The sequence below is a fragment of the Meriones unguiculatus genome, chromosome 17 (genome assembly GCF_030254825.1).
Source record: "Meriones unguiculatus strain TT.TT164.6M chromosome 17, Bangor_MerUng_6.1, whole genome shotgun sequence".
NCBI classification, from domain to species: domain Eukaryota; kingdom Metazoa; phylum Chordata; class Mammalia; order Rodentia; family Muridae; genus Meriones; species Meriones unguiculatus.
This window is the reverse complement of record NC_083364.1, coordinates 92,432,366-92,451,056: the sequence shown is the minus strand read 5'-3', so window position 1 is coordinate 92,451,056 and position 18,691 is coordinate 92,432,366. Positions and strand designations below refer to the sequence as shown.

At 50.4% G+C, this 18,691-nt stretch overlaps 1 protein-coding gene across 1 annotated transcript in view; it reads right to left on the bottom strand.

Moving 5' to 3' along the window:
- Hunk (hormonally up-regulated Neu-associated kinase) overlaps positions 1-13,961 on the bottom strand; it is a 105,761-nt gene extending 91,800 nt beyond the window's left edge. Inside the window, exon 1 of the mRNA XM_021643610.2 lies at positions 12,747-13,961. Coding sequence (XP_021499285.1) covers positions 12,747-13,007 — 261 coding nt within the window. The 5' untranslated portion in view covers positions 13,008-13,961. The remainder of the gene's footprint in view (positions 1-12,746) is intronic.
- Between the last annotated feature and the right edge of the window lie 4,730 nt (positions 13,962-18,691).

The following is an 18,691-nucleotide window of genomic DNA, read 5'->3' as shown; positions in this document are numbered from 1 at the left end:
TCTCCAAATCCTGCTGGTATGTACTCTCAATGGGCAAAACTGTCTCTTGTTGAATAGACACTAACAGAGGAAAAAAAGAATTATGCCTACTTGAGACATTTTTGCTAAACTACAGTGATCGTAAAACTTATTTTTTTCTGGACAAATAATTCAATCTATGTATGAATTTGGCCTGGGCCTACGAGCTTCAGTCCTCTGGGTGGATAGTTAAAGAAGCCGTCGCTACTAGCAAGATCCTGAGTTCATCACAGGTCCTTCCGAGGGAAGACAAGCAGATGAGTTCATTTGCTGGAAGGCTCCCAAAGCCCACAGGCAAAGGACTGTGTTCTGACATTTCTTCAATCCTGCTGCACTTAGAAGATGCTTAAGATTCTGCTGGGTTGCTCTTCAGTGAGAAAATGATGCTAATCTGATTCTGACCATACTACAGAAAAGCCTGCCATTGTGCGCTTCCTTTAATCCTGTTTGACTTAACCACTCACTTACCCGGACGCCCCTCAGCTCCAACCAAATTTTCGTGTTTAAAGACAACTCGAATGCGTCACGGTCTTTGTCAAAGTATTTTATGATTATACAGTATAATTCGTATACAAAGAAATCTAATTTGAAATAGACAAAAACTTATTTTAAATGTCCCAAAAGAATTTCCATTTTGATACAAATAAATTTTATATAAAAATGTATGTGTGTCTGTGTGTGTGTGTGTGTGTGTGTGTGTGTGTGCTCATGGGAGCATGTGGAAGTGAGAGACACAGTTGTGGGAGCCAGTTTTCTCTTTCCCTCACATGGGTCATGGAAGATTGAACTCAGGTTGGCAGGCTTGGTTGGCAGCAAGTGCCTTGACCTGCCATTTTGCCAGCACAGTTCCTATATTTTATATCCAAACTGTTACAGACAAAAATCTTTTCCTATTAAGAAAAGTAGTAACTGGGTCCAGGCCATTTACTAAAGTTAAGGATAGCTGGAGATGTAAATGATCTCTCCTAGTCCAAAGTTAGAGGCTGTTTTTTAGACTTTTGACAAACACCATGCTATTTATTTATTTATTTGTATTAGTGTTAGGTATAACAATGACAACACAAAATCAGGTTGGATCATGAAGGCTAACAGAGTAATCTGATCCAGGAACCCTTCCTCAGTGGTTTTGGTAGCCATTTCTCTGTCCTGATAATGCAGCCTCGTGCTCATCAGATCTGAGGAATGAGCTTCCTGGCAGCAGGACATGGGACAGGATCTGTCCTTCTGGGCCAGTGGGAAGCTACACCAGGGTCTGCGCAGCTCCAGCAAGCGACCTCTGTGCTGCCAGCCAGCACTTCAACCAGTGTGGGGAGTTGGAATGCTCCAGGCCCAAAGTCAGGGGTTATATTGTGGGCGGGCTACCTTAGCCTTAAAACAAAATAAACAACAACAAAAAGAGGTAATCAATTACCTTTATCACCATGTGACTTAAGAGTCTTGCAACCAAATCAAAACAATGTAACGATCTCAGATCTAAGGAAGGCTATGACAACTGTACTGAAATCTACCTTCACTTCCTGATGCACTTCACTTCATTCCCTGCAGTACCTAAGACCAAGCACCTCGTTCACGCTCCTGCTTGTCTTCTGCCCACACTTTGCAGCAAATGCAACTCTCTTCATGGGCATCCTGACATACCTGCGATCATCCCTTTAGCTATAGTTTTATTCTCATGTCCATCCACCCCTTTCCAATCTCTCTGCTAAGACAGTTCGTGCAGACCACCAGCAGGTACACCATACATATTTGCATAAACAAGGCCCTCCTGTTATACGAATATTGATACCAGGCTCTATACCATTAATCCAGGATGGGGAGGCCCCCAGGGTGCCCCAAGTGTCTTCAGGAAGCAACCAAAAATTGACCATGACACCCAACCCCAAAAAGTCCTCCCTCCTTTCCTTTTATATAAACAAACAGGGTGGCGCTGTGAGGACCCAGTCACTGCGAAGGTGATGCGGATCTGTCTGTCCCCTTGCTCTCCTAGCTCAGTCTTAATACATGCCTCGGCCTACCACACTCCATTCTCTTGGCGCCTGGGATGGACACACATTGACTATATGGGACTCTCCTCCACATTTCCCTACAAATCCTCAAGATCACTGAACATTCCTTCCTCAAAATACAGGGCTCCCACCAACCCCCAATAAGAGCCAACTTGTACTATCAATCACATGCACGGAGGAGCTGCCGTCCTCTGGATCCCTAAGAAGGTTCCCCACTCTGTCATGTGTGCCTGAACCCCTTTAGACTCCTGTCAGCCACTCACCGTCTGGGGCACTAATGACTCTTTTAGTAAGTCCCTTGCCGAAAAAGATGATCCTCCGCCTTGGAACCCTTGGATCCCAAATCCAAGACTTTCAGTGGCCACATTAGGAAACACATATGCCCCCTAATCCATCCTTGGGGGACTGATGCTACATTTAGGTTTAAATAGAAGGCAAGAGGCACCCACAATGAAGCAGTGCTAGTTGAGGTGTGGTCCTTCATCACTCATGGTTGACCTGTCACTGTCTCAGCTCCAGTCTCTTGCTGTGTGAAATCTCTTTCCGGGACATAGTTCCTCCTCTGGCTAGCACCTGGGCTTCAGCAGTCTTTTCCTGCAGCCCACGATTCCTGAGGAAATTTTAATCCTTGGGGTTTATTTTTTCAACAGAATGATAACGGAAGGGAGTATCTCCTCTCCTAGGAAACTTATCAGAAGTTGCTAGCCACATTCCCTCCACTGCATCCCTCACTGCCAAAAAAAAAAAAAAAAAAAAAAAAAGGTTATATTTACATCTATGTCCAGTGTAGGATCATATAATTTATATTTAATATTATATCCACATGCACATATGTTTTATGTACACACACACACACCACAATCTTATGGGGAATCTGTAAAAGACAGCAGCTGGATATTACAGATGTGGGAAAGTGTCCCTCACTCCGGAGGACCACACAGGAAGGTTACTACCCACAACCAGCTCTCCAGCTCTGCCTCCAGCTTTCTTCACTGACTCATGATCTAGTTAGCTGCCCATTTACCAGCACTTTCCTCTAAAAGTCTCAGCTAACACCTAAAACGCTGATGAAATGTTTTCTTGGGTGAATCCAGCTTTGTTGTTCTCTGATGTATTTCGCAAGTTGTGGGTCTTAATGTGCTAAGGTCACTAGGTTCCTAGGACTCTAGCCAAGCTGAAGGGGAAATGAAGACAGGAGTACCTACCACATCGTATCCAACACAACAAGAAAACCCTGGCCTTCAGCTGCTGTGAATCACAGTGTTCACTCTTTCGTCTCTATAATCCTGATCCCCACTCATTTCTTTCCAGCAGGTCAGGACAAGGGAGGCCATGAAACCCTGTTTTGTTCTCACACAGAGCTGCAGGGTTCTGACCTCTAACCTATCGTTGCTTGAAGACCAAGCCCCTTCAGTGGCCCTCTGCTCAGTGGAGACTCATGCTTCGTGCCTGCTCCTGAAACAAAGAGCAGGTGACCAACAGAGGTGCCTCATGGGAAAGGGGAGTTCAAACAGAGGACTGAAGAGATGGCTCAGCAATCAGAGGCAAAGGCCCATGGTTCCAGTCCCAGTGACGATCTGATGGCCTCTTCTGTCTCCAACAGTTTCCTGCACACACATGGTATGCATAAACTCATGTAGGTAACCACACACACTCTCTCTCCACATTAATTAATAAATACTATTCAAACCGTGGCAGAAATATGCCCTGACAACAAAGAGTCACAGATATGCTGTAAGACAGCTAGAACTCAAGTAGAGGATGAAAACGGCAAAGGCAACACACGGATTGAGACCAAAACTCATCAAATGGCTCAGAAAACAGGCAGGCAGAGCCTGCAGCATTACAAAAATGTTTTGGCAAGAATCTGGGTTAGGAGACTAATAAACTTATGGAGAAAATTATAGTCGAAGAGACAGTCTCAAGCCTACGTATATCTCCATGGGAGACATCCAAAAAAGAAAAAAAAAAAAATGTCTGTTTGCAAATAGCAACCTCTCTCGTCTGCTGCAGTGCTGGTTCCTATTCTCTGGGAAGAGCCAAAAGTCTAAGAACTGTGCTAAGACCCTGCGAGAGAGGTGTCTTCTGTTCTTCTGATGAAATCTGTGGCTCTGATAGCTAGTTCTCTTAACCACCTTAACACATCTCTATAGAAAGCACAGCTACTGCTGGGCCAGAGCTCTTCCGAGGGTGGCAGCCCAGCAACCCTTTCAACCCCAGACATGCCCAGCAGCATCAGAGAGGGAGGACAACTGCACTTGTGGAAACACAGTTTGACCCTCCCTACCCACATCCTGGTTCCTAGGAAAACAGGGGTGAACATCCATTCACCCTAGATAGGCACCAATGACAGACCGAAGCACAGTTTCACCAAAGTCCACTTTAGTGAGATCAAGGGGTTATTGGGCTACTTCACACAGCATGAGTGAGGGACTACATACAAGAATTTGGGTGACCCCCGAAACAGCTGCATCACTGAAAAGTCCCATTCCATCAGAGATGGTGACCTCACTGAAGCTACACCATGGAGCCCTGATTTTAATTAACCCTTTCTTTCTTTATGTACCCCAAATCTCCTGGATTCATTTGCATCTTCAGGAGGGAATAGTGAACAATAGCTGGAGTCTCAGGGGAGAGTTTCCTCTCCTGCGTGTACTGGGGAGTGTTTGTTAAAGGTTCTGTTGCCATTATCTCAGGCCTGGCTTGCACTGTCTTGTTCAGCTCTAGTTGCCATGGCTACCGGGCAAAGTCCAAGATGGCATCTTGTTAGACCCAAAAGAGAAAGTGCTATAAAACAACCAGGAAGATCAAAGCACTCCCCAGCCATCATGAACTCTGGTGAATACCAGAGCTACTCTTGGCATCAGGAGTAGGGCAGTGGTGTCCTCCTCACAGGGCTTCTGGCCAGTGGGGAGAAGAACTCATGAGTGTAATACCATGGATGATGTGAATGCAGCACTAAGACTCCCGTTGCTCCCCTCCCACACTCATCACTGAGAGTCTACCTCTGAGGGTGGGCTTATTTGGAGACAAGGTCTTCAGATCTTCAGAGTTGAGGTGGGGTCATTAGAGGGGAAGCTGGCCTCGTTGGCTGTTGGCTGCTGCCTTCCCAGAAAGGGAAAGGTAGCAGAGACACATGCAGAGACGAAAACCTGGAAAGACACAGTGGGAAGCAGCTTTCTACAAGCCAAGGGGTAAGGTCTGAGAGAGACCCTTCCCCACGACTCTCAGAAGGAACTGACCTCGCCAACCCTGACCTCGGGCCTTTAGCCTCCAGAACTCTCTTTCTCTGCTTCCCGGCCCCTGGGAACACATTCCTGTCTTCCTTGAGGTCAGCTTGCCAGGAAATCACCCATGACACGCTGCAGTGACCTAAGGCTGAACTATGCCCCACTCACAGCTTCAAGTCCCAACCTCTGGTGCGGCAGTTCTCAACTTGGGACTGCTGGGACCCTTTAGTATGGTTCTTCATGATGTGGTGACACCCCAACCATAAAATGTCTGCTGTTACTTCATAACTGTAATTTTGCTACTGTTATGAATCATAATGTAAGTATCTGATACGCAACCCCTGTGAAAAGATCATTTGATCCCCAAAAGGGTCGCAACCCACAGGTTGAGAACTGGACAGTCTAGGCTACCCAGAGAAACCCTGCCTCAAAATAAAGATAGATAGATAGATAGATAGATAGATAGATAGATAGATAGATAGATAGATAGATAGATAGATAGATAGATAATATATAAAAATTTTAGACTGAGAACTGGTGCTCTAACCCTGTGAATGTGGCCTTTCTTATAAATGGGGTCTTTGTAGAGGTAGTCAAGTTAAAAGAAGGCAAGACTAGATTAGAATAGATTCTAAATCCAATGATGGGTGCCTTTATTGGAAGAAGGAAGCACCCCAGCCAGCAGACACACTGAGGAACACCACCACGTGAAAAAGGAGAGATTGGTGGGCCACAGCATGAGCTATGGAAGAAGCCAAGAGCACCAAGACCAGAAGCAAAGAACCCCAGAGGGTGCATGGCTCCACTCAGGCCTCACTCTGGACTCTGATCTCCAGAAATGTGACACAGCCACCTAATCTGTGGTAACTTGTTACAGCCACCATAGCAAACAGAGAAAGTCAGAGAGAAAACCTGCTCAAGGCATCTCTGCTTACTCAGTGCAGGTAAAGATGCCAGCAAGGTAATGCTCACCCGTGCAGAGCCGTTGCCAACATCTAAGGAGAAAATGTATAAAAGACCCCAAATCCACAAGCAATATAAGCCACAGAGCTGGTACTCAAGGCAAGGGTTCTTGAATCTGCCGGCATCACCCAATGTGTGTGATAGCCAGCCCTGATTTTCTACACTTTCCTGCTTGGTATCTTACAGTAGAATAGAACAGGGGAAGCAGAAGAAACATGGGAGGAATCGAAGCCCCGCCCAGGAGTCTGACTGAAACCTGTCATGAGCTGAGAGGCAAGGACCTCAGCACAGCTTACATGTGCTACGAAGGCTATGTGCGCAGAGACAATACCGTTTTACACAGGGATGTTATATTATACACTTCAAAGAAGAGTGTTAGAGTAACGATGAACCATGCCTGAGGTCTAAGCACATATGACCCTTCTCCTTCTATTTCCCCTACCCTGAGCTAGAAATTTCACAAAGAAATGCCATCCACAGCAAATGACGGGTCTTAGCCCCCTTGTGCCACCCTCACGATGCATGACTTTACCAGACTGCCACGGCTGCCAACGACCTTCAGGGCCACCGCATAATCACAGTTTCATTCTTTGGAAAAAACAGGGGAGGGGTCAAAGGGAAAGGGGACATCTTAGCAACCTTTTCAGACGTAACTTGGGAGCCACCAAAACCATGTATATGGCTGTTGCTGAGACTGTCAGCAGAGCTTTTCCTTGAGGAACCTACTCACAGGCGGGTGTGTACTACCCTCTCCTTAAGCCTCCTAGTTAAGATTTGTGTGTGTGTGTGTTTGTATGGGCGTATTCATGTGTTCACATGTATGGGAGCATGTGTGGGGTTGTGTGTGTACATGAGGAAGCCTGAGACTGATAGCAGGTGTCTTCCTCACTTGTTCCCCACTTTACCTACTTGTCGTCAATCAGCCTGCTCTGTGATTCTCTGCCACCTCCTCGCTAGGATAACAGACGAACTGCCATGCCCACATGGCTTTTATGTGGCTCTGGTTACAATTTTTAAATTGTTACATTTATTTAGTGTGTCTATGAGTAGGTGTGTGTGTGCATGTGCTTTGGGCAGGGGGAGTACGTGTGCCCTGGCATACTTGTGGAGGTCAAGGGACAACTTGGTTCTTTTCTTCCATCGTTCAGACCCTGGAGGGGAGGCTCAGGTTACCAGTCTGAGCACCAAGTGCCCTCACCCACCCCTGAGCCATTTTCCAGCCCTAAAATCTCGTAATACACTGCAGCGCTCCCCTTGCTCGTCCTGAGGCTCTGTTCTGCACTAACGTCAAGAATCCAGCTTCACCTGGGTGTGCCTCTGGGAAGAACGCCTCAGGGTGTGCCCGACTGCTGCTGGCGATCTTACCATCCAGACACGCTCGCACAGGGCAGGGTAGCATGTGGAGGTGGCAGAGCCTGGCAGAGCAAAGGTGAGGCCGATGTGGCTCAACTGGCAGAGTGCCCGCCTACCACACATGGACGCCTGAGCTGGACCGCTTTGGTGGTATGAATGAGAATGGCCCTCAGAGGTTCATATATTTGAATGTTTGATTCCCAGTTGGTAAAACTGTTTGGGAAGGAGTAAGAGATGTGGCCTTGTCTGTGAGGTATCACTAGGGGTGGGCTTTGAGTTTCAAAAGCCTGGTCTCAGCTCTGTTCCTCCTGGTTATAAATCCTATGTCAGCTCTCAGCTACCGCCCCGGCACCATGCCTGCCTGCAATGCTCCTATGATCCCCGCCATGATGGTTACAGAGTCACCCTCTGAAACAGTAAACAAGGCCTCAATTAAGTGCTTTATTTCACAAGTTGCCTTGTTCATGGTGTCTGTTCAAAAGAATGGAACTAAGACATTCCCCATCACTGAAAAAACAGGACACGGTGGCAGACACCCATAATTCCAGCACTCTGATGGTGGCGGCAGGAGACCAGGCAGCTCAAGGTCACTTTTCCCAATGACGTAGCAACTCCAAAGCCAGCCTATGAGACCCTATCTCAAAAAGAAATCTCAACCAGTGAGATAAGGACCACTGACTGGGGTGCAGCTGGGCAAGGCAGCAAGTTTTCTCACTTACAAATAACACAGAGGGCCAGAAAACTCCAGTACAAAAGCCACTTCGTGCCCAAGCCATCAACCCAACCTGCCCATTTCTTCAGATAGATTCGGCTGCCACTCCCTACCCCTGCTGAGAAGATCATGGATGCTCCGGATGATTGCCTCTTCTTTGGAATAGCCAGCAATGTGCAGACATGGGTGGGCCCACAGACCTGAGTCACATCAGTAAGCACAGCCGGGCCTCCACACCTGCAGAGAAAATGCAAGGTGTGCTCCTCCACGCGGGCACCGTTCTGCATGGCAATGCTGACTCACAGCATCCTTTGAAGTCCTTTGGCCCTGTATCAAGCCGTACATGCCAATTTCCATCATCCCCCAAGCACTTCAGAAAAGATGAGGCAAAGCAGGAAGTTCAAAAGAACGTGCCCACAACCTCACCACCTGTAATCCAGGAAATTACAGGCACTGCCTCGTCACCCAGGACACACGGCGCAGGTGCCTCTGCAAACGCCTCCTTCTTGCCAAGAAACCCCTGCTGAAGACTAATAGGAACTTCAAGTTCTCTGTGCATGAGTCTTGTGCCTCAGAGCCATTGCTCCCAAAATCTCTCTCTCTTAAAAAGAAAGGCAGGACTTAGCACCTGCTTGTTTCAGAAATACTTGCTAAAAACAGATCTGCCAAAAGGCCACCTCCAAAATTAGTCATATTTCCTGCTCCGCAAAACATAGTAAAGGGTAATTTTAGTAACTTCTTCACTCCAGGTATCTGTACCGCTGCGCCCTGCGTGTGATGACTTGCAATTTACTAAGCAGGCAGTCCTTGGGTATTTTTTTTTACTCAAAATAGCTCTAATGAAATGTATGAACGGGCTTCTTAAATGAAAATCAAAGGTTAGAGTGAGCTATTTGAGTCCCTTCACTGTTTAAGGTACCCACCTTGGCCCCCTATCCTCGGGTGAAGGCAGCACCGCTGCTTGCCCTGCTGAACATTGGCCTCCCAAGCCAGCTGTGCTTGGGATGTTTAGACTTTCCTCCTCCATGCTGCTTTGCCGTGTTCGTAGATATCTTTAATATTATTACATTTACTGGTGGGGGTGGAGGGTGCCCACCACAGTGCACTTGTGGAAGCCTGGGTCTTAAGGGAAACTTCCGGGAGTCCATTTTCTTCTTCTACCAGGAGGGTGCGGACCCTGATGAAACTTGGGTCATCAGGCTTGCCAGCAGACACCTGTAACCATTGGCCATTTCAGCTGTTTTCATCAAGCATTCAACGTGACAGCGACTTCTCGTGGGCCGAGCACGAGTGTTTCTCACCTGTCAAGAACCACTTTGAGGCAACAAGCCCAGCCTCCCCCAGTCTGTCCAGGTCGCTGGCCCCTACTCCTGCTCGGCAACTTTGTGGCAGCCACAATGAGTAACACTTCTCAGAATCTAGCAGGTGATGTCTCCTGGTCCAAATATCACTTCAGACATGACTGAGACACAGTAATTAAAAATCTCACAGGATCCAGTGAATATTTATCTTCATAAAGCCAAATGGACAGACACTGTTTTCGATTGAAAGCCAAAGGAAAGCAAATTAGGTGTCAGCCCTAAACTGTCCTTTGTGCTCAGCAGTAAAAGGGCCATCTAGATTCAGATAGCTTCCAAGCCAACCATTGAGACCACTGAGGTAAAACGCAGCGGCAACAGAAGCCTCTGAGGAGACAGGACTGAGCCCAGAACAAAAGTGGGGAAAGGAGAACTTGTTTGTCATCTGGACTCCGCCGGGAATTCCCAGCAAACCCTGAAGGCTGTTATCCAAAGCGTTTTGGAAAAGTGCACCTTGCCAACCCACTGCCACCGCCGCCACCACCACCCACACTGCGCCAAATGCCTGCAACCAGCAAGAGTCTGGATTTAGCCACAAATCAACCAGAATAAAATGCATGCTTTGGTAAGAGGGGCTCTGAACCAGACGGAATTTGAGGTGGTGTCTTCCCTCCATCCTCTCTTCCAAGATAACCTATTCTGGCTCCTTCCAGCCACAGTGCGTCAGGGAGGACATGCTTGGCTCTCACTATGGGAGTCACCACTTCATCCTGAAAAAGAAAATCTGTACCCACTAAAAAATGAAAGGAAAAGGTGAAATGCTTTAATTAAATGTATGTATCCTCAAAAGAGGTGTAATGGGGCATGCCTGGAGGCAGGTTTCCACAAGTCTGCCTCCCCAGCCCCCAGGGGAAGTGCCCTGGCCTGCAGTTTAGTGTGCAAATGAGGTAGCCCTCCCTTTTCCTTTGGCTTTGCTTAATAAGGCAATACCTAAAACAAAGGAGGGCTGGGGAGTCACTAACTCACTAATAATAGTTCTCCTCTCCCTCGCTCTCTTTCTCCCCCCCTCTCTTTCTCATCTCTACAATCTGCCAAAGCCCACATCTATTAGTTAAGCGTTAAAGGTGTAGGGTTAGAGAGATAAAAGCTATGAATGGCACCACTGTTTCTTTAAAGCTCACAATTGAAGACGCTAAAATCCAGGTGCCTCCTGATCCCTAGCAGGGATCCTGGCTAAAGAAAAGCACAGCAGGAAAGACCAAGGCTTGCAACCCTAGCATCCCTCCCTGGCCTCTGCTTTTGCATGGAGGACTAGGGTCTTTAAATCAGATCAATTGGTCCAGGGAAATAATTTTATATCCAACAAATATCTCCTCTCATTGTAAAGATGAATTGAGCCATCATAAAGACAGGAGGAAAGGGGAGTCTTCATCTGGACCACAGTTGGGCAGAAATTTCTTGTATTTATTCCAAAGTATCCCGTTGGGCAGGAGAAGCAGAGGCATCCAGAACTGGAGTGTTGGTGGACAGGGGCAGAGGGCTGGACTCTGAATACACCCCCAGGCAGTTCAGCCAAGGCCAAGTGTTATGCCATGGGGCAAAAGTGTCCCAGTGAGGAGCTGAGCTCCAGCCCAACGAGGCAAGAAACTCTAAGGAGCTCTGACCAATAGGGCAGGAGAAGGAAGCCGCAGTAAGGCTAACACGAAGGCTCACCTCTGTAGAGAGGTGCATGGCCAGGCTGAGTCCTCTGGGTTACACATGCAAACAAGGTCCTTCTCTCCCCACCAGAACAGAAGTGATGCACTGAGACGGCCAGCAGCCCAGCACCCTGTGTCAGGCAGGCAGCCCACTGCACACCAAAGAGTAAATAAACTTTCCCTTACTCCGGTCAGAACGGCTAGCGCCCCCTCTGAAGAATTCGTTCTTCTTTGAAGAGCTGAAGTGATCTGTTCATTCTGAACGCTAGCAATTCGGGCAAGAGGCACTTTTGAAAATGACTCAGTATAAAGGGGCTCCCCCTGCCCCTTGGAACGACTACAGAAAAGAGAGTATGAGTTCTGAGGGTGATGGAACCCGGTGCTCAAATGTAGGGGTCTCCAGGACAACAGAAACCAAGGTACCAGGAGGCTACGGAAAGGCCAGCGCAGTGGTGTGGCCCTGTCACCGGGGCTCTTACAATTGATCACTGTCACAAACTCTTCGGCGGGAGGTGGGGGAGGGACCTAGAGCAGCAAGCACAAGGGTTTGGCCCTTGGGCTATTTGTTGCTAGGACCCCGTTCGTCCCCCTCCCCCTCCCGAGTGAGCAACCCCCCGGCCTGGGGTAAGTATTACAAAGTATGTGTCTGTGCAAAGATACCAGCGTGGCAGCCCCGAGCACTGCTTATCCGGGGCCACCCGGTCTCAAAAGTAAGCCAGCCTCTTGGGTTTCTTCTCACAAACCTAAGTTACCGCCTGAGCGCTGCCCGCACCTGGCCTGGCAAGAGTTCACACTCTAACTTCTAATTAGGTCGGAGCAGTGGCCCTCCCGGCGTGGGGGAGGGGCTCCTTGCCTTCACTGTCTTGGAGAAAGATGAGAAGCTGTCTCCAAACTTCTGGAGTCCCAGGGCCTGTCTGTGTAGTTCTGCACCTGCCGAAAGCAGGTCTTCACTGCAACTCGACAGCTGCCCCAGCCCACGCGGGCGGAGAGGGCAGCTTAACAGGGACCCTCAGCTCTCCCCGTCCGTCCTCGCCAGAGCCCCGGGGGGGACGAAACTCTAAGCAACCTCAGGCACTGGCTACCCTGCTACCCGCCGGGCGTCCCCATAGCTGGGCTGAACCCCAGCCTGGACCTCGTTCCCGCCTGTGCCCCCACCGCAGGACCCTCCAAAGCCACCTCTACGGATCCCCTCCACACGCCCCCTTCGCTGGCGTCCGCCAGGCGGCGCCCTTCCAAAACAAAACAGAGAGGCAGTGTGGGGTGGCTTCGCGGGTGCATCTGTCTGTCCGGTCGCCTACGCCACGAACGTGGACCACCCCCCCCCCCGCATTGCCCGTCGGTGGGCGCCTGAGCCTGGTGGCCAAGTGCGAGCCCCCGAGCGTGCGTCTGGCTCCACTGGGTCGGAAGGGCAGGCGGAGTGCTCACGGGACAGTGCTCCCGGGTCCTCCCGCCAGCCCCGCCAGGCTCACCTTCTCTCCGGTCAGCACGTGCAGCCCCTCGCGCACCTTGGCGAAGGAGCCCTCGCCCAGCTTCCTGCTGCCGATGAGGTAGTTGCCCACGCGCTTGTGGTGCTGGAAGTCGCGGAGCCGCTCGCGGGACACGCCGCTCACCCAGGCGGGCAGGAAACTTCCCTCGCAGGCCGCCGCCGGCCTGGCCGCGTCCTCCGCGCCTCCGTCGCCCCCCGGGGCCGCCGGCTCGCCCAGGAGCCCGTCCCCCGCTGCCGCCGGCATCGCGCCGCCCGGCTCCCGCGCTCACGGCCGCCGCTCCTCCTCCCGCTCCCCGAGCCGTCCCGGCTCCTCCCGCCGCCGCCCTGGGCCCGGCTCCGCCCGGCTCGGGTCTCCGCGCTCGCGCCCCCCACCGCCGCCGAGCGAGCGAGCGAGCAGGCGGGCGAGCGCGGCGCGCAGACAATAGCTGGCGACGGGGCGCCCGGGACCCGCCCCCGAGAAGTTGGTCCCCGGAGGATCGCTCGGCCAGATCGCGTCCGCGGCCCCGTCCGGTGCCCTGCTCGGCTCGCGAGGGGCAGCGGCTGCTAGTCCCGGGGCAGCGCTGTCGGGCGGCGGGTCCCCAAGCCCGGGCGCCGCCGGGTCGTCAGCGGTGCGCGCCGGGGCCGCTCCCGCCGGAGAGGAGCGCGCGGCGGGCTGCAGGCGCCCTCTGGAAGGCGGCAGAAGAAAGCCCCATTCAGTTTGAATTTGCAGAAATTTAATCCGCTCGCGGGCGGCGGGGACAGACGCGAGCTCCGCTGAGCAGCCCGAGCACTTTCAAATCCCTCGTAGCCCCTCCTTCCTCCCCGCGCGCAACAGCCGACTCCGACCCTCGCCGGGGAGGAGAGGGGAGGGGAGGGGAAGAGGGGAGGGGAGGGGAGCGGCCAAGTGGGCGGCGAAAGCCACCTGAGCGCCAGACGGGGGACCCCGCGCGGCCGCGGAGAAGCGCGCTCCCGGGCCGCCCGGGACCTGGGCGCCTCCGGCCGTGCGGATCGCACGGTTCTAGGTTTGAGCTTTCTAGACCTTTGGGGAGTGGATTTCTCCTCCAACCGCACCCTCCGGAGGCGGGGGAAAGAGGAGCTCTGCACTGTGGGAGGCTTGGGTACCCGGCCCAGCGCCTGGCACACAGTAGGACTCTGGACAATGGCTGGGCGGGCTGGTGCCTACGTAGCAAGCGTAGACTAGGCTGCTGTGTCGGCGGAGAGGCCGCCACGGTCAGCAGCAGCGGCGGCGGCGCAGGAGCCAGGCCGTCTGCTGCCTGCGCGGGGACGTTTGCACCTCTCTACTTTCCACAGAGATGATGTCGGAGACTGCAGGGCGAGCCGGGCCGGAGCTTCACCACCCCTCGGGTGCTTTTGTTCCGCGTGCTCCGTGACAAACAATCACATCTGTTCTGACACCTACCTGCTATGGCTAGGATCCCCAACATCCTCCTGAACAGAAATGAGGGACACACAAAAAAAGGATGCAGGCGGGCTTTTCCAAAATGCGACCTGTTGAGGTGCCCTCTTCTAAAGCAGATTTAACCTTTGATCACACATCATCTGAGCTCAAAGGGAGGGTTCGGTACCAACAAAGTTCATTTCATTGTTTACCCCCGCAGTAAACAGGTATGACATCATCGATCCACATTAGTGCTCTGAGGTGGGGGAGGGGATACAGCTTTCACCCATCCAGTCTTGGGGCGGGGGGGGGGGGTGAGGTGAGGATGGGGGGGTCCCTAGCTTATCTGACAAGCAACCCCCAGAATGCCTGTTTTCAAGTTTGAGTGTCTGTTGTTTTGGACCACGCGCTCGCTGTAAGTTGGGCTGGGGTCTAGTCGCCCCGGAATCCCACCTTAAAGACTCAAGCATTCCACGGCTTTCTTGCGGTACTGAAGGGACTTCTTAGTTCCTGCGGTTTCTGCAGGGCTCATCCAATCGCCTCGAGTTTCTAATTCAATAATTGAATTTTAAGAAGACAGGAGGAGGGTAGGGGGAGAGGGAGGGGAGAATGGAGCCCACTTTGGGGTGAATCTTTCATCAGGAAAGGATTTAATGTTTCCCCATGTTCCATTGATTTAATTATAGAAAATAAGCTCTTTGTGAAAATTTAGGTTTGTTGCAATTTAAGGCAAATCCCAGTGAGTGCTCATTTATGGGAATTGGACTTCACGAGAGGTAGAAGTCACTTATGATGAAATAAAAACTTTCTTTCCTTTTTGTACTTTGATTATGCCCTCCCAGGGTAGAAGTCAGGAAAGGGGTGAAGAAGGGAGAAAATAGAGGCTCATTAAATCTTCAAGCCTGCTGTCTCACTCTGATCCACACTCATGGCTAACTATTGGCTGGGATGAATGCCAAAGAGACCTTCATGTCCCACTCCTGCCGGGGCTTCGTGACTGGTTTCTGAGCTACAGTTCCTGCTACCTGAAGTGGCCTTGCTCAGTAAGGAATGGCTCCAGACACTTCATTTCCGAAGACAAATAAGCACACAGGACACTGTGTCACCTTCACGCTAGGCCCTCTGGAAATGTCTGGCTGTGGACCTGTCATTGAAGAGCCTCTACGAATCCCCCAGGCTTGTAGGCTCCTCTAGGTATCTGTCACTCCTCTAGGTTAGCTGTCATTGGACTAGGGAGATGGCTCCACGCTCTTCCACAAGACCAGAGTTCAGTTCCCAGCATGCCCATTGGTCTGCCAGCAACCACCTGTAACTCCAGTTCGGGGAGATCCGACGCCCTCCTCTAACCTCGAGTTCAGGTGCATATGATATGCATGGGCGCATGCACAAACATACATACGTGCACACACAGAGAGATGATTTAAAATAAAATATTTTTTAGACAAGTTAACTGTCTTTGTCCAGGCTTGGCTTTCCTAGCTCCACACTTTCACTTATTCCACACTTACTTCCAGACTGCTGCTTCTGGCCCATTTTCACCCTCCTCAGTGTCCTTTTCCCAACCAGTGAGCTACCATAAGCTGATGAACCCTCTGTTCTCGCTGGTAGCACTCAGCCTCACATCTGTCTTCTGCCCTCCATACTGCTTACTGCGCGTCTTGCTTCTTTAGAACCAGTGGGCAGGCGCTGTGTCTGTTTGGTTGGCATTGTGCCCTACAGTACCCAGCACTGTATCTGAGCCACAGACTTGTCTAAGAAGTATTTGTTGACCAAGCGAGTGAAAGCAATCAGCCGCTGAATGTCCCGGTGACAATGTCTTGCTTGAAATCAAGACCCGGTCTGCCCTCAGTTAGACCCTACAAATGACTTTCTAAAGTTATTAACTGTTACATTGCTGCCTGTGGGGGAATCGACAGATTTAATCATTTATCAAAGAGAGGCCATTCTCAAGCTTGGTAGAGTTAACCCTTTCAAAACATCATCATTTGCAAGCGGCCAGGCGAGCCTGGAGAAGCTGTTTCGGTTGACTTGTGCCAGCTGCTTCCTTCCTGCTCTTCCTTTTCTCCTTTTCCTCCTTCCATATGGCTGGGAGACTGTTTGTATGCTCCCACAGTACGCCAGCTACAAGACCCAGCTGGAAGCAGTCAAAGACAATTAGAAAAAATCAGCCTGGCACTGCCAGGAAATGAGAGTTGGCTAGAAAAGGTTAGGCTGGCAGGAGTGGCATGGAAGCTGGAGAAGAAACAGCAGAGCAAAGGCAGAAGGCATGGAGAAATGCTGCCCGAAGACGTCCTGAGAAATCAGTGCATTTGTTCTCAAGCAAAGCAACTGACAAAGAGAAGACTCTGGATTTGAACCGTGTCCCCAGAGTTCATGGCCATTGTGATTCCTGTCATATAGCCAGCTGTTGACCGTGCTAAGGAATAAGGTCATAAAATCTCAGCCTATCATCACCAGTACCCTGGCAACAATGACTCTTCAATAGGGAATAATGATGACTCACTCTGTGCCTCAGTTTCCTTATCATGTAAGCAGTGTTCAGCTCAGTCGCTAGCATATTACAAACGTGTCTATTTTTGTTCTGCTTTCATCTGTCTTAGTAACTTTTCTATTGCTGTGAAGAGATACAATGACCAAGGCAACTTATAAATGAAAGTATTTAATACGGGGTTTGTGGTTTCTAAGGGTAATAGGGTCTCTGATCATGATGATGGTGAGCACAGCAGCATGCATGGCTCTGGAGCGGTAGCTAAGAGCTTACATGTGGAGACAATAACCTCAAGGCAGAGAGAGAGGCTAATTAGGAACGGCATAGGCCTTTAAAACCTCAAAGCCTACCCTCAGTGACACGCCTCCTCCAACAAGGCCATGCCTCCCAGCTCTTCCCAAACAGTTCCACCAACTTCAGAACAAGCATTCAAATAAATGAGCCTATGGGGACCATTCTCAGAGAAGTCAGCCCAGACTGTCCCAAAGCCCACAAGTGCCTCTCTTTCATATAATGAATCTCAGGCATGACCTCCAGGTTGGACTTCTTTCCTCATTCCAAGTCCCATCCAAGTCTTCTTCATCTCACTAAGCCGTCTGATGGGATCTCAGACTTTGTCTGGTGCCATCACCCATGCCTCTCCCTTCTCTTTTCTTGGACTTCACTCAAGTTCACTCAAACATCAAGCAGTCATTTTTTTGCCTCCTCTCCTCTTTAACCCTTGTATACATTCCATCAGACAAACTGTGCCCCACCTGTGACCATCTGCGACTCTGACCCGTCACCCTATTCCAACTGCCATCATTTCTCACCTCCTAACTGGGGTCTCTTGCTTCTAAACCAAGCCAAAACTATCTTAATTGTGGGAGTCAAGGCTGGAGACACTGCTAAGTGGTTAAGAGCGCCTGCTGTCCTTCCAAAGAACCTGAGTTCAGCTCCCAGCAACCATTTGGGTGCCTCACAACCATCCATAGCTCCAGTTTCAGGGTATGTGATGCCCTCTCCTGGCCTCCTTAGGTGCTGCACACATGTGGAACACACACAGACAAGCAGGCACACATACAGATCCTGCCACTCTGGTATTCCCCGCATCCGTGTGCCTAATGCTTCCTCTCAACTCTTATCTATGTGGGAGGTGAGGGTGGCTCCCCCACAACTGCCTCCCATCGGCCACCATGACATTCTGCATGGAAACACATTTTTCATACAAGATGCCAACGGCTGCCCCTCTGGGAAAGCTGTACTCTCAACACAGTTGTGCCCGCCTCAGTCAGCAGGAGCCCAGGGATGTGCTATCGCAGGAAGAACCTCCACCATCAGGGAACACAGGATCCCCAGACTCTGGTTCCCAGATGGAGACACTGAGAAGGGATGACACTCAAAACATTTCACAGGGAAGACGGCACCCTGCACAGTCCTCTTGCATGTGTTTCTCGGGTGGAAGAGGAGTCCGTCCCATCTCGCCTCAACCCCAATGCCATCCCTGTGGCTCTACGAGGCCCTGAGACCTGCACCTCAACCTGAGGTACCCACACTCTTTCCAGTGTCCGACATCACCTCTGTGACCCCCTACACCCAACTCCAGCTGCAGTAGACTGCACGCGAGGCCACCCCCCAGTGGCCTTTCTGCATTGCCTGTTGTGCATTTCCCCTACAAAGCCCACAGAACTGACACTCAGCATCTTGTCTTTATTCAAATGTCACCATCTTGTGCCTTTGCTGTGGCCTTTTTTTTTCTACAATACAAACAGACCCCATCTCCCTAATCTTTTCCTCTTCTGTTATTTTATACTATTTATTGTCTACTGAGAAATTACATAGTTTCCTTATTATTTTGCTTATTGTTAGCGTTCCTTTCAGGAACTACAGCACCACGAGGAAGAGGACTTTGGTTAAGTGGGCTGTGCGTGGAGCCTGACTCTTGGGAGGAAAGCAATACGAATTTGTGGTGGTTGGATGGATTTTTAACTCACCATAATGAATAAGACAGAAAAGAGAAATTGCAAGAAACTGGGTCCTGCTGGAGATTGTATCCCAAAGGTACATTAGAAAAAAAAAAAAA